This window comes from Mesoplodon bidens (genome assembly GCF_964165515.1).
Source record: "Mesoplodon bidens genome assembly, chromosome: 4".
In the NCBI taxonomy this organism is placed as follows: domain Eukaryota; kingdom Metazoa; phylum Chordata; class Mammalia; order Artiodactyla; family Ziphiidae; genus Mesoplodon; species Mesoplodon bidens.
Genome location: NC_138160.1, coordinates 140,037,695 through 140,059,426, shown reverse-complemented (window position 1 = coordinate 140,059,426; position 21,732 = coordinate 140,037,695). Strand labels below are relative to the sequence as shown.

Here is a 21,732-nt window from a genome sequence, read left to right as displayed (position 1 = left end):
GCCCCCAAGTCCCAACTGCTGGTCCTGGCACCTGACGCTACCTCTTCTCCTATACAAACTTCTCAAACTCAGCTTCTGAGTTTGAGCTTTTGCTTAAGCCATGCTGCCCTCCTTGCAGAAAACTCCTACACATTCTGCAAAGCTCCCCTTTCCGGTGCCCCCTCCAACCCTGCCCTGCCCAACCTCCATGACAGGGCAGTCTCACCTGGCCCCACCATCCCCCCCAAAGTCACAGGCGTTCATTAAGCACCTGCTATATGCAAAACCTCAGCAAACAGCAAACCCAGCCCTTCTCATGGCCACCTGGTCTACCGTCAGAAGAACAAGACAGGTGGGGCCGGCAAAGCTCTGCATCTTACTTCTGGGGACTCCGGTGCTGGGGGCTGTCCTCCACTGTCATCAAGGTGACTCAGAGGCACCATCTCTGTAAAATGAGGGAGGAGCCTCAAATGGGGTTTCTGAGCCCTGCCTCTCCACCACCCAGAGACTTCCGGAGGCCTCCAGGGCTTATCCTGGGCTGGGGAAATGGTGCCTCCTCTGACCAGCTCTCACGATACTGTCATTCAGCCCCTACTGCGTCCAGGTGTCGGTCAAACCCAGGAAGCTGGACTGAACAACGACTAAGGAACCTTCTAGAAGGGCCAGTGGGAAGCCCAGGCTCCAAATGCTCAGCCTACCGTGAACCCTGGCCCCAAGTCTTGGGCCTGTGAACACCGGCTGTGACGCTGCCCCTCTGGGTGATGGCTCCTAACATCCTCCTCAGCTCAGGGCATGGCCCAGGCGAGCCCCCTTAGTTTCCAGCCCTGGGGCTTAGCAGAGGGGCGGCCCCAGGTAGGAGTGTGCAGTTGGTGAACATCAGCAGTGACGGTGACCATGAAGACAGTGTCTTGCGGTCACAGAGCAAGGCTAAGATGAGGCAGTGGAGCCTCAGGGTGAGGGAGGCCCGGGTTCAAATGCAGCCCACCCGTCCCACCGTCAGTGGGCCCACTGCGCGGTGCTGGGTAGATGATCTGTCCCCGCAGCCTCAGCTGCCACCTGCCTGCCTGGCCACTTCGTGTTTCCTCTGACACCCGGGCCCACCCACAGTGCCACCTGCGTCATCTTCATGAGACAGAAAAGAGGTTGGCTGCGGCCACACGGCTAGTCCACGGGCGATCTGGCCTCGGGCACACCTGGGCCTGAACCCCAGCTCAATCTCATCTGCCTGGAGCCTCAGTCTCTCCAGCTTTAAATGGGGACAATGGCAGCCCAATCCCAGTGGACGCTGGCCAATGTGGCTGGTCCCTGCTGACCCCGTCGCCTCCCCCCAGCTCCCCTCCTTCCTCAGCCACACTCCTTTCCTCACTGCTCCTCCAACACGCCAGACACAGACTCACCTCAGGACCTTTGCCTTCACCATTCCCCCTGCCCGGTTCATTTTCTCTCTCCCCTGAATCTGCACACCTTTCCATCCTCCAGGCCCCAGCCTGAATATCCTCTCTTCCCAGAGCTCCCCCAACCACCCCTGGACCAGGCCAGGTTCAATGCTCCCCTAGCACCATGTCTGGGTTGTTCCCGTCCTGGCTGGGGGGTTCTCGGCCACCTCGGTAGTGCCCATGGGCTGCCCCATCTGACTCCCACTTCCCGGGTCCTACTTCCCGGGCCACAGTAGGATGAAATTGGGAAAGTGCTTTGTGAATTCACAGGACAACGTGAATGCCACTGCTAAAGGTGGTCCCCTGGCACCCTGGCCCAACTTGACTTAGCATTTGAGGACTTCACAGGTCAGGGGCTCCAACTAGTGGCCACCTTACCCAAGAACCCTGGGCACTTTCCCCATAATATGCCCTGCAGGTGGCTGAGGACAGGGCCAAAGAGAGAGGAAGGACAGTGTGGCGGCTCTGGAGTCAGATGGGCGTGGGTTGGAATCCCGGCTCCACTGCAATCTCGCCCCAGTTTCTTCTTTCTGCCCCACCCCCAGCTCACCCTGGAGGGGGTCCTTAGCCAGGCCCAGCTGCCCAATGATGTACCGCGGCAGGTCCGTCTTGATGCCCTGGCCCTCGCGGGCCTGGCCCTCGGCAGCCTCCAGCAGGTGGTAAAACTCCTCAGGGTCAAACTCCTGGGGGTGCAGAGGGGTTGGTCAGCCGAGGCCTGGTCCCACCTGCAGGCCTCTGCACACGCCGCTCCCTCTGTCTGAAGCATCCTCACCAGCAGCTCCAACTCGTCCCCGGGATCTTAGCTCCCGGCCCCTCCTCTGGAAAGCCCGCCGCAGCCTGGCAGCCCCCAGCATTCCTCTCAAAGCCCTATACGATGGGGCCTGTCTCTTGTATCTCGGCAGGACTGTTGGGTGCCTGGACTCAGCCCGGCACCTGGCCATGTGCCAAGACACTCACCAGGCACTCGAGAAGCCTCGCTGGCCGCGAGATGATGATCAGCAGCTTCCGGACAAGCTGGACAATGAAGCCAACTTCCTCACTGTCTGAGCGCTCATGGGCCTGGGGGCAGATGGGTGTTAGCGTCATCCACAGGCCCTTGGTCCTGCCCTGCCCTCCTTGGGGACCCCTAAACCCTGCGCTCCCCTGCCCGCACGCACATCCTGCAGCAGCCTCTCCAGCTTCTCCTGCATCTCCAGGAAGTAGCGGGAGGTGACAAGAGCCTCTCCAGACTTGGCCAGGCAGTCGCGGGCCAGCTCGATGATTTGGTGGTGGATGAAACCCAGGACGCCGTCAGCCAGTGCCAGCCGGGCGCCGGGTGAGAAGGCGGCCAGAAACTCCTGCAGACGGCCCTCCATCTGTGCTGTGGCCTGGGTGGGGAGCGGGGGAGATGGGGTGACCTGGTCATTGGATGGGGCTGGGGAGCGACATGCGCAGATGGGGGCGGGAGAGAGAGATGTGATGATGGGGTCCAAAGATTGGAGGAGAAGAAGCAACGTGTATAGGTGTGGGTGGGGGAGGGGGGAGTTTGAGACAGAGAGATAGGGAAAAACAGAAATGGACAACAGATGGGGGGACGCAGCCAGGAAGACAGCAGGTGCCATTGGAGGGACAGCAACATGGAGGGAGCTGGGGCTGGTCTAGCCGCCAGGCGCTGCCCACCTTGGGGAATCTCTCCCGGTACACGTGATTCATCATGACGATCTCATTGTCGAAGGCCCCTGTTGTGCGTCCAGGGCTGAAGGAGGGGACAACTGGCTTATGACATGGGACCCAAAACACAGCCCAGGGAAGGGCGGCTGAGTCAGGTCTGAGGGCCAAGGGCCGGAGGCCAGGCTTGTGCACGGTCAGGACCAAAGGTGGAGGAGGAGCCACGATGTGGGTCCCAAAGCCAGCCCAGGGAGGGGCTGGGGCTGGGGTCAGAGGTTGAGGCCCACCTGAGGCTGCGGGAGCGGGGCCGAAGGCGAGGTGAGTGGTGGCCACCCTCTTCATCAGCCATGCTCTCTGAGCTGCGGAAATGCTTGGACAGGAAGCATAGTTCGTCCGGCGTCGGCTGGAAAGGAAGCTGGTGGAGGCGCTCCCTGGAGGATGAGCTCGACTGGCAGGAGGGGGTATCGGGGCCATGGGTTCATGGTCAGTGCCACAGCCAGGACCCCAGCATTACCCCTGAAGGCTCAGGCTGTCTGCTGGTCATCAGATGGTAACTCTCCTGCCTGGCTCCTATGCATCCCTCAAAACTCCAGCTTTGCTGTCCCCTCTTCCAGGAAGCCTTCCCTACCTGCTCCCTTGGCAGCCCCAAGACCCCCTCTGACCAGGCCTTCCCTGACCACACAAGGATGAGGATATCTGTGTACCCCGGACCAGGAGCCCCTTGGGGCTGAGGCTGGGTCCTTTCAGGGATGCCCCAACGTTGCCCAAAATGGGGCACAGAGGGGCCAGCCAGGATGTTTGCTGATTGGATAACTATCCAACACCTTAAAAAAAACCCCAAAGGGGCTTCCCTGGTGGTGCAGTGGTTGAGAGTCCGCCTGCCGATGCAGGGGACACGGGTTCGTGCCCTGGTCCGGGAAGATCCCACATGCCGCGGAGCAGCTAGGCCCGTGAGCCATGACCGCTGAGCCTGTGCGTCTGGAGCCTGTGCTCCGCAGCTGGAGAGGCCACAACAGTGAGAGGCCCGCGTACCGCAAAAAAAAAAAAAAACACCCCAAAGACGTGTCTTCCCCACCCCCAACATGGCACTCCCCTGTTTGCCTGCCAAGGTAGGACTTGTGGGTACCGAGAGAGTGGAGCTGGGTGTGTTGGTTCCATAGCCAGAAGACGGGAGGGACGCGAGGGACCATCTTCTGCCGTCGGCCCTGGAGAGAATGAGAAGTTGGAAGGAAGGCACGGCCCCTGCAGCTTGTAGGGACCAAGGGCAGGCACTGTGGCTGGCCAATCCTGGCCCCATTGGAGGAAGGACCTTCTGAAAAGGCCAAGAACCGGAATACAGGGTGAACAAGTCCACTGTGTGTTTTCTCCATGTTCTTCAGCTCCCTCCTCCAGGAATTCTTCCCTGACACCAGCGGCCAGTTCGTCCCCCATCAAAGCTGCTCTCTGAGTTGCAGCTGCTGGGGTACACGCTGGCCACTCCCACCAGACTGAGGACTCCCTGAGGGCCAAAGTCCAGCCTCTCATTCCTCAGCCCCCAGTGTAGGGCACGGCATCCAGCAGGCACTGAATAAACGTTGTTGAATGAATAAGTGACATCTAAGTGCCTGGCACATAACAGGTCCTCCATCAGGTCTTGTTAAGTGAATTAACAACTTTCAGTGAATGAGTGATTCCTGGACCAAGCCATGCCACCCCCTCCCCCTCCCCCTCCCGGAGGGCTCATAGAAATTACCTGTCTGTGCTCGGGATGTGGCTGCAGGAGACCGTGTGTGCATGCGTGCATTTGCCAGGGGCGGAAGCCAGAGGAGAGACCACAGCAGGGCAGAGGCCAGGGGTGGGGAAAAGGCTAATGAGGAGGCAGGTCCAGCCACCACGTCCATGCCCCTGCCTGTCCCCTCGTCCATCAAGTCAACACCATCCCCCAGAGCCGGAGACCACTCACCTCCGGGCAAAAGGAAAGTTGATAGCAGATGCAGCTGAGAAGTTCCGAGGACTATCCAGGGGGCTGCTGCCTGCTGAGGAGGACGTGGGGGAACTGAGTCAGTGGGGGTGGAGACAGAACACTCCCACCCCACCCCGCTTGCCCCCACGCTCACCTGTTGGGATGGACAGTGGTGACAGGGGCCGGGAAAGGGTCGGCGAGGGTGTTCCTACCACCAGGCTCTTGCGGTTCCCGCTGCGGCAGCTGTCGGGGGGGAAGGTGGGGACAAGGTCAGGTCCAGGACTCCTGCTTCAGAGGACCACATGCTCAGCCGGGAGCACATGGGTGATGGCTTCAGGGCAGGACAGGAAGCTGGGGGCGACCACTCTCTCTCTGCTCCCCAGGCGGACCGCCCCGCTCCAACGTCATGGCCCTGGCCCAACTTCTCCAGCTTCTGTGTTCACAATCCCACGCCCAGGACTTCCCCAGCGGTCCCGTGGTTAAGACTCCACGTTTCCAATGCAGGAGGCACGGGTTCGATCTCTGGTGGGGGAAGTTCCGCATGCTGCGCAATGCCGGGTGGGGGGGCAGTTTGCTCCACAATCCCACCCCCACAGCCTTGCCCACATCATGGCCACTGCCAGGAACAATGGCAAATAAGGCAGAGGTTGGAGAGGATCCTGGAACCCACAGGTGGGTTGAGGCAGGCGCCCACTCCATTTTATGCACCTTTTCCCAGGGCCACTGCTCCAATCTCTGAGCAGACCCCCTCCACAAGATCCCCCTAAAACGCCAATCTGATCCTTGGAAACCCTAAAGCCAGCATCTTGCACATTGGGTCCTGTTCTTGTTCTACCAAACTTTTTTTTTTCAAAGAATGTTTTTTTTTTTTTAAAGTTTGTTTATTTATTTATTTTATTTTGGCTACACCGGGTCTCAGTTTCCGCAGGTGGGATCCTCGTTGCGGCACACGGGATCTTTTAGTTGTGGCATGCGGGATCTTTTAGTTGCGGCACGCGGGATCTAGCTCCCCGACCAGGGATCGAACCCGGGGCGCCCCCTGCATTGGGAGCACTGAGTCTTACCCACTGGACCATCAGGGGAGTCCCTGTTCTGCCGAACTTTTGCCCACATGTTTTCCTCCCTTCATCCCAGCTCCCTCCTGGCCGCCAGAACCCTGGCCCAGGTGCCCCCCCCACCCTTGCCCAGTAATTCCCATATGTGCCCTGGCCCCAGCCCCCGCCCTAGCAGAGGGAAGTTGGGAGCGACACTGTACCCCCCACCCACTCCGGCAGTCGCCCGGCAACGGCTCCGATTGCTCTCGACAAGTGCATCAGCCCACACAGCCTGAGCCGCCAACGCAGCCCAGCCTTGGCGGGAGAACTGCGCAGGGAGGGAGAGATAACACCTCGGGGCCTCACAGGGCCAGGAATGGCGTCCCAGGCAGAAGGCACAGTGCAGGCCAAGGAGAATGAGGTCGGCAACTGGCTCAGGAGACAACACATGCACGGAGGAGGGGTTCAGCCTATCCACGGCTCCATGTGCAGCTGCTCCGCTGAGCCTGTTTCCCCATCTGTATACTTTGCAAAGGTGCATACACAGTGCTCAGCTTTGGGCCTGGCACTGGGTAAATTGCGGCATGTACGTATATTGTCATCTTTCTCCTGACATTGCTCACAGGGCCTGGTGCATGGTGGGAGAGCAAGCAATACCTCTCCAGTGAGTTAAATCACCAACATCTGCCAATACCAATAAGCCCAGAGCAGGGAGAGACCAGCTGCACCCATTTCCCAGCCTGGAAAACTGAGGCCACAGATGCCATCAGCCGCAGAGACTGTCCTCTAGTCTGAGGTGCAAAAGCAAAAGCGAAACCCACAGGTTCCTGCAAAACTTCCTGTCACCACCCCCCCAACACACACACATCCGGCAGCCCACATCCTCTTCCAGCCCTTCACCCCCACACTGCACCCCAATGCATCATTTTTCACTTCCAACAGCATTTGGGAAAAACACTGGGAGCCTCCCCCTTGCTCTCAGGCAGGGCTTTCTTGAAAACAACCAAATCTGAGATCTCAAAGGGGAACTGGGCATCATCTGTTCAATTCCCGAGCATCTACTGAGCACCAACAGTGTGCTCAGCCCTCCCTAGAGAAGGCCCAGGACCCTGAGGAGCTGCCTAGTTTTTCAATAACCAGCCCTGTGGCACAACAGAGAGTGAGAATTATGTCAGAAAAGAGGGGCCTGAGGCCAGTTTCCTGCACCTGATCCCTGAGGTGCCCATGAGCCTTCTGTGGCTCCCCAGGTTCTGGAAGAAAAGCCTAAACCCTGGATTAGTCATTCAAGGTCCTTCAGCAGCTGGTCCCACCGTCCAGCCTTTGCCTGTGCTCCCCTCTGGGAATGCCCCGACCAAGCACTGGTGAGACATTCAAGCACAGAGGGGTTAAGGAACTGACTGAAGGCACACAGCCTGACAGTGGCTGAGCTGGAATTTCAACGCAGGTCCAGCAGAGCTCACAGCCCTCACTTAGCTTCTCTGCCTTTCAGAAGAAACTGAGACTCCACTTTGCTCTGGATAGAACACCGTGATTTTCCCCCACAACCCCATAACCGACAAGCACACCATGCTCCTGCAGCAAATATTTGCTTCCGAACCATCATTTCCGCTGACTGGGCCCCAGGGACTAAACAGCCTCAGTTTTTCCAAGAAGCTCTTCTCCAGGTCTGCCCAGAGGACAGGTTTGAATTCTGATTCAGTCCCAAATCCCTGCTGCTTCTGTCACCACCTGAGCTGCGACCCCGGCGGACAAACACCCCAATTTGGGTAAGGAGCGGTGAAAGGAGGGTGCCTGGGACCCCAGGGGATACCTGGATCCCAAAGCATCCGCCCACTTCCCCCTACCGCCGCACACAGTGGCCCTCCCCGCGCTGCCGAGACACACTTTTGGCAACTCGTGTCTGCTCGGTCCGCCGCCGCGCCTTTGCCCGCGCGAAGCCCCCTACCTCTTGGAGCGCTGCAGCAGCGCGCCCTTGGCCAGGCGGCTCCGGTGGCCGGGCGCCGCCACCGCCGTCCAGTAGCTAGGATCGGACATGCTGCTTCCCTTTGTGCCGCCGCCGCCGCCAGAGGCCCGAGAGGCGCGGGGGCGCAACCAGCGGCGGCGGGACGCGAACCTTCACGGTGGGATCTGCCCCGGGAGCCCCGCGGTGAGGGGCGGGGACGCGTCGCGGGGCTGGGGCTAGGGGGCGAGGAGGAAGCGCGAGCCCGGGAGCGAGGCCTGGAACCCCGCCCAGGACAGCGCGGGGGCGGGGCCTGGCCTGGCGGGGTGGGGCGAGCGACGCGGAAGCAAGGCCTGCGAACCCGCGTGCTGGCTGGTGGGCGTGGCGTTGCCATGGCCGCGGGCGGAGGGGCGGGACGTTGCCAGGCTTGCGGGAGGCGGGGGCGGGGCGTTGGCGGTACCTGGATGTAGCTGCCTTCGAAGTTGGCTCCCTTCCTTCAAAATGTAAATCCGATCGCGCCCCTTTCTCCCCTACCTAGGCGCTAACCCCTTCTGAGTGCGGCACTCAAGACCCATTCAGCGGCTTGGCCCAGCTCATGCTACCGCCCCCACGCTGGCTCTGCTCCTTGGAATGCCTTTCCTGCCTGGCAAAACTCAGCGTTCCCTCCTTCAGGAGGTCTCCTCTTGTGTCTGTCCAGCTCTGTCTTCCCCAGGCTTGGGCTCCTTGAGGTCCCAGCATCTTCCAGCGCTGGACTGGCACAGAGGGTGTGTTTAGCAAACTGAGTCAGGGCATCTGATATGCTCTTCCTGTCTGTATGATGGAAAAGGCCATCAGCCTGGCTACTATCAGGAATCAGATGCCTGATTTAACTTCTCAAGCCTCAGTATTCTCAACTGTAAGATGGGAGGAAAATGGGGCTGACATGAAGATTACACTGTGCGTCCCAAGAGTACCTGGTAAACGTTTGATAAACGTTAGCATTAGGCAAACTTCCAGGCCTCTGGTTCCCCATATACACATGTCCCTTTGTGAAAATGGAATAAAATCAGAGGCACAGAAAGTGCCTGGTACAGAGCTGGGGGTACAGTTCATCTTCACTATGGAATGTCTCACACAGTAGACTGTGAATTAATGCTTCCTCCTTTCATGACAGCCCCAGGAAGTCAGGGACAGTGTCACCCTGAAGGTGGACCCCCCACAGGCCTCACAACACTTTGGGAACTGGCCAAGGCAGGACTGACCTGGAGCCCAGACCCCACATCTGACAAAACTGAGGCGTACAGGGGGTGTTGCTGCCTGATGTGTAGCCCTAACCCTGCCCATCCATCTTGCCACCCATTTTGCTTCTCAAGTCTCTCAGACTCCCTCCAAGCCCAGTGTCACCTTCAGGTGGCCCACACGCAGTGGCCCAGATATCTGCTGTCTCCCCAGGCCTGCTCTCCACACCCCCAGACTGGGGCTCAAACAACCCATATCTGGCCACTCATTCACTCAACAAACATTGAGCACCTACTGTGTGTCTGCCCTTGTACTGAACCCTGGGGATGCAGGCCACAAATAATCCCTGCCCCCAGGAGTCCCCAGTCTGGTAGGGGAGGCAGAGAGTGAACAGGAAACAATTAAATGAACAAGTTAATTTCACACACTGAAGTTGAGGAAGGAAAAGAACAGGGGTAAGGCTGGCAAAGGACAACTTTAGCCAGGAGGCCTCTCTGACGTGACACTGCAGCCAGCAGTGAGACATCGAGAAGGAAGAAGAGCCAGCCATGGAGAAAGAGCATCCCAGGAAGGGAGCACAGCTCATGCAAAGGCCCTGAAGCATGACTGAGGGGAAGATGCCAGCAAGACTCACCATGTGGGCCTTGTGGGCTACAGGGAGGAGTGCAGTTTTACTACAGCAGCAGCAGGGAGTCATGGAGGATGTGTGAGCAGCGGGAGGGTGTGATCTGGACTAAGCTTGTAAACCACCCCCCATGTCTGCCATGAAGAACAGGAGCTGTTGGGGGCAGGAGTGGAGGTGGCAGGAGGCTAGTGAGGGGCTGTAACAGGATCTGGGAGGGGAGGACACAGGCCTGGACCAGGGTGGGGCTGTGGAGTAAAGTGGGTGGATCCTGGACTTATTCTGAGGCTAAAGAACAGGCTCTGCTGTGGGGTCATATGTGTAGTTGAGGATAAGAGAGGTCACCCATGATCCTCAGGTGTTTAGCCTGAGCCACATATGGGAAACAGAGCCTCCTGCATGGGAGGAATTCGAGGTCCCATAGGCCTGGGGACCCAAGTGGGGATGAAGCCACGGTCTCATGCACCATAGGCTAACATGATGTGTACACAAGCTCCCCCTACCATGTGTGCCGGGGACACTTCTGCACACAGTTAGTAAAGGAGCTGCCCATCATCCCCAGCCTGTGCTGCCTACGTGCCTCCCACTATGCCCATTGTGTTGGCATCCCCAGCAGCTGCTTCTCCCACGCCCATCTGGCCTGAGTTTCCTCCTCTGCAGAACAGGGTTACAGCTGGCAATCCAGAGGGCCTGTGGCCATGGCAAAGACCTCCCCTGAAAGGCTGGCTGATCAAGTGACCTCTGGTGCCAGCCCCTTGCCCACTAGATCAAGCCCCTCCCCTACTCACACACCCTCCATGGCTCCTCATTTTACAGCAAATTCACACTCCTGGGTAAATCCCTTTCCTAGAGCTCGAATCCTAACTCTGTGCCTCAGACTTTGCCTCTCTCTGCTTGTGCCAGTAACTGTGTAAATAGGAAAGCCCTAGGTGGACATACAGACCCTCATCTCCGACCCCACATTGGTAGGGCCACCCCAGCCCTTCCTACCTGCCCATGAGCTGTCCATGCCCCTCCAGGCCCCATACTTTATGCGGCTCCCAGTGCCCTCGGTAGAAAATCCAAATTCTTCCCGTCCTTGGTGTCCAAGGCCCCAGAGGGAACACACCTCTGACAATGCTGTTCCTGCCTGGAACAGCCTCTTTGTTGTCCCCTTGGCCATATGGGCCCAACTCATGACCTTCTCTTCAAACTGCTCCCCACCAGCACCACAGGTAGAGCCCTCCCAGCTGCTTCCCATTTGTCTGTTACACAAGCATTAATTGAGCACCTGATGTATAGCAGGCCCTGCCTGAGGCTATAGGATGACCAGGACAGATCCAGGTCAGGCTTTCAAGGGGCTCTCAAACCTTTGGATGAGAAAAACAACTCAATAATCACACAAGAAAACATGGAAATCACAACCATGATGGGGTCAGGATGAGGGAAATGGATGTGCATAATGGATGCAACTGGGGCTTGGGAGCCCTTATGGTGGGGTGGGGCAGGGGCGGGGAGGTTTAGTCACGAAAGGCTTCCTATCTGAGAGCTTGATGGAGACTTGACAAATGGATAAAGGAGTAAACAGAGAAAGCGGAGCTCTGGGCAGGGGGGACAACAAGTGCAAAGGCCCTGAGGCTGGCCAGCTTATATTCTGGCAGTCCAGGAAGCTGCACGGCTAGAATAGGGTGAGCACTGGAGAGGTGGATGGGAGGACGTGGGGCAGGGGGGTGGTTCATCACAGGAGCTGGACCCATAGGGCCTTGGAGGCTGAAGGGACAAATGTGGGCTTATTCCCCTTGGAGCAGGGGAGGCAGGTACCCATTTCCTTGCCTGGCCCAAGTCAACGGGGCTCTGCTGCCCCCTGGTGGCAAGCAAGGGGGCCAGTGGACTCAGCTAGAGTACCAAACTCTCTGCCTCTATTTCCCCCTGGTAAAACTGGCTTATCTGCTCTCAACAGGTCCCTCCCCTCATCTTGTCCTCACCTGAGGTTGAGGCCAAGGGCCCAGAGTCAGATCTGGCCTGACACTCTCTCTCAGGGTGCCTCTGGACAACACACTCTGAGGTTCCAAGCTGAGTTTCTCCTCAGCTAAATGGGGGCGACACAGTCTCTGCCTCCCATTGGACACCCCAGGCTGGTCCAGGCCCCACCATCTCCCACCTAGATGTTGCCCTAGCCACTTCCCTGCCTCTGCCACCTCCATTCCTGTCCCCTGTCCCCAGCCAACCTTTCTTCCCCCAAGGTAGCCACAGGGGCTTTAAAAATCTTGGCCCTGCCTCAGGACCTTTGCATGTGCAGTTCCCTCTGCTTGGTGCTTCTCTTCCCCTAGCTCTGCTCAGGCCTTGGCTCAAACACCACATTAAGAGGTCTCCGTCTGAATGTGTCTTGTTTGTCCATTCCCTTGTTCATTGCCTACTTCCTGAGAACTGACTGAGAGCCTCATGAGGGAGAAACTATGTTCATCTTGTTCACAGCTATGCCCTTAGCACCTGGCACACAGTAGATGCCTGCTTAATGAAGGTACCTGCCTGTTGCCCAGCTCCCAGTGTGGGCTCCAAAGTGTTCTCTCTTCTCCCCACTAAAGATCCATGGGAAGAGTCTGAGCAGCTAATTCACACTAAGGTGTAAATGGTTGATGGGCCATCAAATTCTAGACATCATTGACCTGTACATCTGTCCCCTCCCTGAATTTTTGCCCAAGCTGTGTGAGGCGCCCACTATAACCCTGATGTTCTCTCCCATACAGGGGCAAGACCCTGAGACCCCGCCGTCGCAGAGAGTGGCTCAAACCCTCAACAGACTCTGATGGCAAAGCTGGCCCTGACTTGGCCCCCAGACGTACTGAACCAGGAGAACTGGTGTCTCCTCTCTGAACCTCAGTTTCCTCCGCTGGGCAATGGGATCAGAAAGGGTGCTTCTCTCCCAGGGTTGCAGAGGGGACAGAAGGCACTTGGGGCACTGAGTCAAGCTGGTTCTTTTCTCCCTATACCACTTGGCCTGGTTGACTTCAGTGCACAGGGCTCTAATGGTGGACTCTCAGGGTTAGGAATGTGTGTGTGTGTGCGTGTGTGTGTGTGTGTGTGTGTGTGTGTGTGTGTGTATACATTCACAGGGAGGAGCTTTCCGGCCAGCTGAGCTGGGTCACAGCACAGGAGGCCAGGCCAATTCAGCAGGGCCCTGAGCAGGCTGGGAACCCAGCACCTGTCTCGAGGAAGTCCTTGGGCAACAGCTCAAGTTCTGGCCTTGCCCTGACCATCTATCTGAAGGGAGAACCTGCTGCCTATGACTGAATATGGAATTTTCCCATCATGGTCCTAGTGTGGATCACAGTGCCATTTTATGGAGAGGTAAACTGAGGCCCAGAGAGTCCATGTCACCAGCCCACAGTACCTTGGTGGGGAGCTGGGTCTGGGCAGCTTCCAAGTCTCTGGGGTGCCGGGGTGATGTCCGAGCCCCGCCCGCGCGCGCTGTCACTTACCTCCAGGGGTGCAGGCCCAGTGAGGGGCTGCAGGGGCTGCTGGGACTCAGCAAGGACGGGCTCTGGCTGCTTGGAGACAGACTGCAAAGAAAGAGGCCGGGGACGGTGAGCCCGGCAACGGCCCCTGCGTGTGGCCGAATCGGGAGACGGGACCGGGGTTATGGTTTCCTTAGGGAGAAGGGGCCTGAGGCTGGGGATACTAGATCTCGCGCAGGCCGCGAGGGCGGGGCCAGACCGTTGACTTGGGAGGGCTCCCTGGAGGCGGCGGTGCGACTCGGGGCGACTTGAACAGAGACACGGAAGAAGGGTGGTTGTCAGCCTGCCCCTCTTCCCCCAAATCTCCCCTTCCAGGTCCAAGCACTCACTCGAGGGTCAGCGCCGGGATGTGCAGCTTGTCCCTGCGGGACTTCATGCCGAGGCCGGGGCCGCGTCTACGCGACCGGGTACTGACGCCCCCTTCGTGGCCGCCAAGCCCTGATTGTGTCGCGATCGGACAGACAGACAGACGCGGACGCCGGGACAGCACGCCTGGCAGGCGAGACAGACGCGGAGTGGGGCCTGGGCCGCCGGGGGGGCGGTTGGGGCGGGCTCTCTCCGTCCCGGGGCGGGGCTCGGAGCCCCGCACCTGCGCGCAGGCACAGACCCACAGCAAAGGTCGGATTGTGCGAGGCGGGAGCCGCGGTCCCACCTCTCCCGGGCAGGGACGCTGAAGGTGCCGGGTATCGAGCCCCCGAGCTGCACGGCCGGAAAGGAAGGGCAGTCACTGCCTACTCCGCCGGACTTTTTGCTCCATCAACTGGCCCCGCCCCTTCCCGGTCGAGGCCGTACCTCCGCGCTCACCCAGCCCCGCCCAGCCCCGCCCCCGGGGAGGTGTCTCTCGGACACCAATCCACTGTGTGCGTGCCCCACCCCAGTCCTCCCACCCGCAGCCGCTCAGCCCAGGCGTTCCCGGCTGCCCGCAGCGGGTGTCCCCATCCCGGCGCACACGGGAGGCCCCGACCACGCCTACAGCACTTTGTTTCCCTGGGTTCCCTCTGCCCAGTCAGTCATCCCCCTCATTCATATCCGAATTCAGCCCCACCAGCCTCCTCCCTACACGTGGACCCCTGGCGCTCCGAGCCCCACCCTCCCTCCTGCCCAGCCTAGACTCCGAAGGTTTGCGGTTGTCTGTGTCTGGCCATGGCCCCCTTGAAATCCTGGTTGGACCCAGTCAGGCACACCGCAGGTGGCAAAGACTAGACACCCCTCAGGTAGTCTTTGTTCTGGTCCTATTCCGAGGCCCAGGACTTTGCCCTCAGTGGTTTGTACTGATTCACGGTCCACTACCCCGCCCCCAGCCTGGGCAAAGGCTGGGGACAGTGCCTGCCTTCCGGGCAGTGTCCAAGCCCCGCCCCTACTGGGGTCCTCAGGGCCCTCCCCACCAGGTGCACTATCCCCAGTCCAACAAGAGATGGTCTGGGCTTAGGGGCTACTCTGACACCAGCCCCACCATCAGATTTCAAACTCTCATCCAACCCCCAGGACCTACCCCTTCTCCTCTCCCTCCACCTCCCCTATGCTCACTTCACCCCAGCTACCCCGTCTCCATGCTGTTTTTCCAATGCCAAGCTAGTTCGCACCTAGGACCTTTGACCATGCTGTTCCCTCTGCCTGGAATGCTGTTCCCCCCACACTTTCCCCCTGGCTCTTCCTCCTCTTCCAGATCTAGTCTCAAATGTCACCTCCTCTAAGAGATCCCACATCTTCAGGGCTAAAGCCACCCTCCAGCCCCCTCTGTCTGTCTCTGTTTAATTTCTCCCCTGTATAATACCACTTCATCACTCTCTCCAATAGAGTGCAAGCTCCATGGGCAGGGTCCAGCATTGACTTGTCACCGTGTCCCCTGTGCCTGGAACAGAGCCCAGCACACAGTAGATCCTAAAAAAATGTTTGTTGAGTGAGTGATTTCACTGAGGCGCAAGGGAATTCCCACCCCCAACTTAGGCAAACGCAGCCTCCAAAGAGGGAGTGTCTGCACTCACACTCCCCCAGACCACCAGTACAAGGCAAACTCCTCCCCCTCCTGGGCTTTGGTTTCCCCATCTGTAAACAGGGGAAGGCACTGAACAAATGTTTTTTGAGCTTTTGGGATCTCAAAATGCCAATCACCAGGAACATTAATGTGACCCTGAAGTGTATGATTTTCTGCCGGTGTTCCCCAAAATAGAGTGAGCTTCCTGTCATGGGAGGCATGCAAGCTGGTTCCAGGATACTTGACTGGAATTCTACAGTCTGGACTCTGGATGCCACCTTTTCAAGTTGGTTGCTTTACAGCCAGCGATGCACCCCTTATGCACCTCAGTTTCCTCGTTTGCAAACTGGCATAGTTTGTACCTCACCTCCCAGCCTGTGGTGAGGGCCACGTGAGGCGCCTGTGAAGTACTTTGCAAACACCGGGGCAGGATCAAGGTGAGAAGCTTTGTAGTAATTATTAAATAAATTCACAATTTGGAGGCTGCTGCTGAACTATCTGTGCCCAGGGCCACAGGGCCCCACCCAGCCCACTGGCCCCAGGTGAACTCACCCACGTCCCCGGCGTGGTAGGCTCAGCTCCTTCTGAAAAGAAAACAGGGGTCATTCTCAAGGAGACAAACCCTTCTCATCCCTAGCTTTCCACCCACCTCATTTCCCAGTTGGCCCCTTGTTCACCCTGTTCCAACCAATGCCTCTTTTCTGCTCACCCCACACATTGGACTCAGCCCTGCCTCAGGGCCTTTGCACCAGCTGTATCTTCTGCCAGGACCACTTTCCCTCCCTTCTGGTGCTTGTTAATTGAAGCTCATCCTTCAGGTTTCAGCTCAAGCGTCCCTTCCTCTAGGAAGCCCTTTCAGATTCCCAATCTACCTCCCTTCTCAGCTCCCCTACTTACATTTTTAAAAAGTCATTATTCAAAATAAATTAGTTATATTTACAAAGAAGTATGTCAGTAGTGGCTAAATACTAATAATCTATTGAGAAAAGGGAGATTCCTTTGTCATCCTCACCCTGTCCCCTCCCAGATCTGAAAGCCATTCCCTGCTCACCTTCTGCAGAATCTATGCAGGTTTGGGTCCTGGTCATTGGTGGGGGCTGGGCACACTGACCAGTGACTACCTATTGAAGACTCTTTTAGAGCTCAGCAAGCCGATCTGCACCAACCCTGGGTGTCCTCACCATATATAGGGCAGAAAGCCCTGTGCTTGGGTTCCACTGTGACCCCAGAGTCCACCCTCAAATGTGGCTTGCCCAAGGGGGCTTTTTAATTCTCAAAAGGCTGTATAGCACAAGTTTAGAATCTGAGGACACCCAGACCTGGGTCCAGATCTATCATCTGTTCTTTCTTGGCCGTGGAACCTTGAGCCAAGTGACTGGTACTACCTGTGCTTTGGTTTCCCCATCTGTAATTTGGAGATAATGTAAGAGGGCTCTGGGGTAAAAATGATCAGAAATTATTGTTGTTGTGTTACTTACTGTTGAGCTCAGTAAGGGCCTTCGCAGACTATCGCAATACTTGCTAAATTTTATTCACATTTACTGAGCCGCTACTACGCATCAGGAGCAGAGGCCTTTTTACAGGCGGGGAAACTGAGGCGCGGAGGGCAGCAGCTGCCCACATCTCTCGACGGAGGTAGGGCCGGGAATCCAGGTCTCTGGACACCCCCCCCCCCCGACACACACACACACACACACACACGGGCGGTTGCGTCGAGGATGCAGGACTATTTTTACCTCGGTGGGCTCAGGGCTGCCCACATCCAGAGTTGGGCGTTTGTCATGGCAACCAATGATGTCATCAGCCCCCGCAGCCAATTGGAGGGGGCCGGAAGCTGCTGGGCTCGGGATGACAGGGCTGGGAGGGGTTAACAGGGTCTCCAGGCAGGGGAAGAGGAGGATCTGCGGGGGTGGGGCGTCGCCCTGAGGCTGGACTCCAGCTACCTTGAGCTCAGAAAATCAAGTCAGAGCCCTTCAAGGTGGGAGGAGGCTCACCTGCCACCCTGAGGTCCCCTTGTTTGCTTGAATACCTCTGGGGATGGAGAGCTCACTATCATTCTGCGCAAACGTTCATAGACCCACCACCACCACCACCACCATTAGGCTCTCCTTCGGCCCCCTCCGGTTGTTATGAGATCTCATGCCAGCTTCCTCCTCCCCTACTAACCCGCAAAACAGTAAGGAGCTGGGATCTGAACTCAGGGGTTCTTGCTGTGCCCACACGTGCCGCCCCCCACACACCCCATCCCAGCCATTTCCTTCCAAAACACTGACAGTCCTGGGTTCCCAGTCTGGCTCCCTAATCTGGGCTGTGTGACCCCCGACAAACGACTTCAGCCGTCTGTGCCTCAGTTTCCTCCTTTGGAAAATGGTCCAGTTACATAGGGCCCTGGGAGGAATCAAGTAGCAGGCTCAGGGCCTGGCGCTGGGGGAAGCTTTGATCAATCAGAGCCCAGAGAATGATTTTGTGAGGTTAATAACTACCAATTTAACCACAAATTTTAATTTACTTCCAAAATACAAAAAGATGTGAAGTTGCACAGAGAGGTGAGGGACGGTCAGCAGCCCCCCTACAAAGGCTCAGTGGAACGCTGGGCCCACATGGAACTCTCCCGGCACCACCCCCGGACCCTCTGCTCCCTGCGCCATCTGCTCTTGCCTTCAGCCCCCTCTTTGCCAGCTGTTCCTCAGCGAGTGGCTCCCGCCTAGAAAGGGGGTGGGGGTGGGGGTGGGGGTGGTCTAACCCCCCGGAACTGCCCTTTAAAGATAATATTTATGGCATCCTCTTCTGGGCTTGACTGGGCTGGGAGATGCTGCCTCCTCACCAGAAGCCTCAGCTCCACCCGGAGGAACCCACATTCTGAAGGAGACAGGGTAGGGCATGGACACCCCCATACTGGAGGCATTAGTAGGGACCCAGAGGAAGAGAAGGGGCTGGAGGGAGAGGGGAGCCAAAAGAGTTCCAGGAGGAGGGTTTCAGGCTGGGCTAGCAGGCTAGTGGGAAACAGTAGGGTGGAGGTGGGACTCAGTCCAGTGGGCACCAAGTCTCATCGGAAGTTGGCAGCTGGAGCGAAGAGAGAGAGGTCAGCAGGGACCACATGGCACCAGCCGGAGGGCTTCCTGGAGGAGGAGAATAGTGGAACCGGACCGTGAGGATGCCAGATGAACCTTCCAGGGAGCTTCCCCAGCAGCAGGAGAGACAAAGTCCAGACACAGACTGGCCACCTTCTCTGTCCCTGGATGCTCTCTTTGGGGATCTGCTTTTAAAATTCTGTCGTTTGTTAAGCAAAGGGCAAAGTGGGAGATGATGAAAAAAATGATAAAATAATAGTGGTAGTAGTCCTAATAATAACAGCTTATGTTAACTGGCGCCTACAAATGCTACACAGAAGACTGAGCTTAACCCAAACCAGAAAGGGCCAGTCTCCACCTCTTCCCCTTACCCACAGCCAATGCAAACTGGTGGTCCACAGGCCAAGCCAGGTCCTGTTTACAACCTCCTAGTACTCAGTCAACCGCACGCCCTGCATTGCCACAGTCAGATTGGCCAGGATACCCCCAGCTATTGTCTGGACTGGCCAATCAGCACCTGACTTCCTCAAGCTTTCATGAATTGACTCTTTGATCTTTGGCAAGGATCACCCTCCAGGGTATCTGATTGGCTCTGACCTGATTGGCTGGGGGCGCTCTGGGCTCCAATCAAAGAAGTGTGTGACTGATGCCCCAAACCAAGGCCCTCAACATCTTTGCACCCTCAAGTGCCAGACCACTTAGAATTCCAACTCCCTGACTTCCTGGATGTTATTTTCCTTCTCTGAGCCTCAGTTTCCCCCTCTGAAAAATGAGGCTAATAATCTCTTGGGCTGTTGGAGAACTAAATGCATGTACAGTGCTTAGCATTTGTAGATATCCCTTAATGTGAGCAGTTATTTACACTTCTACTGTTATTTTAAAAATTATTTTCATGTGTCTCCTACTTGGTCCTTTACTCTAGATGCCTTCCTGGTTTCTGGCCCCCTTTCTGGCCCCCACCTGCTCCAGAAGAGTCTTTCAAAGCCCTCAGATCTGACATGACCTCCCCTGTTCCATCACCTTCCATAGCTCCCAATCACCCTAGGAAGAAAGTCTAACCTCTTCAAAATCAGCGCTGGAAGCCCTGGAAGCAGATGGTCCCATCTCACATGCCCAGTTCTAGCGCTAAGAAATGGCTTCTAGCTTCCCCATAAATACATATGGTTGCATACCTCTGGGCATTTGCACGTGCTGTTCCCTCTGTCCAGAATGCCCTCACTCAACCGGGCAAACCCTACTTGCCCCTCCGCCTCCTTGGATGGAGGCCTGCCAGTGTGGGGTTGGGCTGGAGGGAGAGGCAGACCTGCCTGGGTTCAAATCCTCTGTCGCCTTACACACTGTGACACCTGGACAGAGGCTATGATTCTATGAGCCTCAGTTTCCCCGTTTGTAACATGGGACTCGTCATCAGGGAATGGGTGCCTCTTCCCCATGGAACAGCAACCCCCCCGTTTCTGACGTCAGCTGCACCCCCCATTCGCCTACCCGAAGGCGGTTTCTCTATTTTAAGAGGCTGCAGGCAGGGCTCAAATCTATCTGGGGCTCCGGGCGGGGCTTGTTTCCCAACAACACCCCACTGCAAACCAGTCCTGCTGCACCCCCTCCTCTATGCTCAGGCCCCCCACTCCTGCCTCTGGCAACGGCCCCTCCCCGCCCCCACCCCCCCGCATGTCCTCAGGGTCTCTGCCTTGCAGCTCTACCCACACCCTCCCTGACTCCCAACCGAAACACTCCCTTCCTTCACCTCCCAACAAGTTCGCAGTTCTGCAGCCCGGGTTCAAGGCCTGCCTTTCCCCTCCCTCCTCGGCCTCAGTGCCCACCTCCCCACCCCACCTCCTCCTCTCTAGCTTCTCTGAGCCCCATTCATTTCCCCAAACACCAACCCCCTGCCCTGCCACCAGTGGCTGCTTCCTCTGTCCCAAGGTCACCCAGCAACCCTCGGTTCAGCCGCCTTCTCCAGGGGTGCCTGACCGTGCCCCATCGCAGCTGACACCTCTGCGGGGTCACTGCTGCTCAGGCATTCGTCTCCCCCAACAGGCTGGGAGATCCAGGAGGGCGGTTCCAGGGGCGAACCCTCCATCCCCCGCCTCTCCAGAGGGGCGGGGGTGGCGTGGGACGGGGGACTACAGCAGGCACTCAATAAATGTTTGTTGGGTAAATGATGAATCCCGGGTTCCCCCACTTGCAACTGGTGGCTTCTTGCGGGTGTGGTCTAAGCCCCAGAGGGAAACGGCTAGATTGTCTAAATTCCCACTGGACGGATGGGGACACTGAGGTCCAGAGAGGTCAAGGAAGTTGCCGCCGCGGGGTCACATGCGTTAGAATGCCAGCCTCTGCTAGGTCTGATGCTTTTTTTTGCTTATCTCCTGGTGGCGCTGCCTCCCGAACACAAACCTGGGGCCAGAGGTCAGAAAAGGAGGGCTCTTCTAATGAATGGGGAAACTGAGGTCGGGAGACGCAAGAGTGCCTCCCAACGCCCCAGCCCCCACCCCCCCCAGGCCACAGAGCCAGCTGGCAGTGGCTTGTGCACCTGAGAGCTGGTTAAGGTCGCTGGACTGAATCCCTGCTGTGCGACCTCGGGTTTGTGACTTTCTCAGACTCCAGCCTCAGTTTCCTTATCTGACGAAAGGGCGGACTGACATCCCCAGCCTCCCCAGCTTGCCTTAGGGGTGAGCTGAAGCAGGGCTGCGGTGGCGCTGCGAAGGCACGGGGCATGTATTAATACACATTAATTAATATTAATATAGCACTAGTAAAAGTATTGACACAACGAGATGAACTTATGGTGAGCGCTCAAAGGCTGTCGTTGCTCATATGATTAGAGCTGCTGGTGGAGAGGTCGAAACCCTCAGCCCGTTTCTCCCACGGAGCCTCAGTTTCTCTATATGTCAAATGGACATACCCTCTTCCCAACAGGCGAAAAGCACTTTGAGATGCGGGTGGACAAGTGGGAGTCTCCGGAGCGCGCACCTCCCTCCGCCTCAGTTTCCCCTGGTCCGCCAAAGCCCCGAGCCCGGCACCCAAACAGATTCGCCAAAGCCCCGACCTCGGCACCCAAGCAGATTCACTCCGCCAGCGCCCTCTGCCCGCCCGCGCAGGGGCCTCACCTGGAGCCCACGGCGCCGCAGCAGGCTCGGCTCGTCCATCGCCGGCTAGTCCGCAATGCTCGCTTGCGCCCTGCCCCGCCTCAGCCTGCCAGGCCCCGCCACACCCTGCCGTTGGCCAAACCGGTCAGCTGACGAGGCCTGACCCCGCCCCTCTCCGAGAGCTGGTCTCGAAAGGCCCGCCCCCTTCGGGCGAGCCTGCCCCGCCCTTTCAGGCCCCGCCCCACCCCTAGAGCCTAGAAGTAAACATTTTTCAATGAATCTTCCTAGA

At 57.7% G+C, this 21,732-nt stretch overlaps 1 protein-coding gene across 9 annotated transcripts in view; it reads right to left on the bottom strand.

Annotated features, from left to right (window-relative positions):
- Window positions 1–21,503, bottom strand: part of MAST3 (microtubule associated serine/threonine kinase 3) — a gene marked incomplete at its 5' end in the record, with an annotated part of 37,976 nt that extends 16,473 nt beyond the window's left edge. The window contains 13 exons of one of the 9 annotated variants that reach the window (XM_081231650.1): window positions 360–424; window positions 1,966–2,098; window positions 2,373–2,474; window positions 2,573–2,782; window positions 3,075–3,150; window positions 3,350–3,510; window positions 4,189–4,267; window positions 4,795–4,815; window positions 5,005–5,077; window positions 5,159–5,247; window positions 13,276–13,356; window positions 15,839–15,870; window positions 21,465–21,503. In XM_081231650.1, the coding sequence (XP_081087776.1) occupies window positions 360–424; window positions 1,966–2,098; window positions 2,373–2,474; window positions 2,573–2,782; window positions 3,075–3,150; window positions 3,350–3,510; window positions 4,189–4,267; window positions 4,795–4,815; window positions 5,005–5,077; window positions 5,159–5,247; window positions 13,276–13,356; window positions 15,839–15,870; window positions 21,465–21,503 (1,161 nt within the window). Of the gene's footprint in view, window positions 1–359; window positions 425–1,965; window positions 2,099–2,372; window positions 2,475–2,572; window positions 2,783–3,074; window positions 3,151–3,349; window positions 3,511–4,188; window positions 4,268–4,794; window positions 4,816–5,004; window positions 5,078–5,158; window positions 5,248–7,983; window positions 8,275–13,275; window positions 13,357–13,640; window positions 14,002–15,838; window positions 15,871–21,464 lie in introns of those variants that run through there. The other 8 variants (XM_081231651.1, XM_081231647.1, XM_081231643.1 and 5 more) reach the window with 8 other exon arrangements.
- Between the last annotated feature and the right edge of the window lie 229 nt (window positions 21,504–21,732).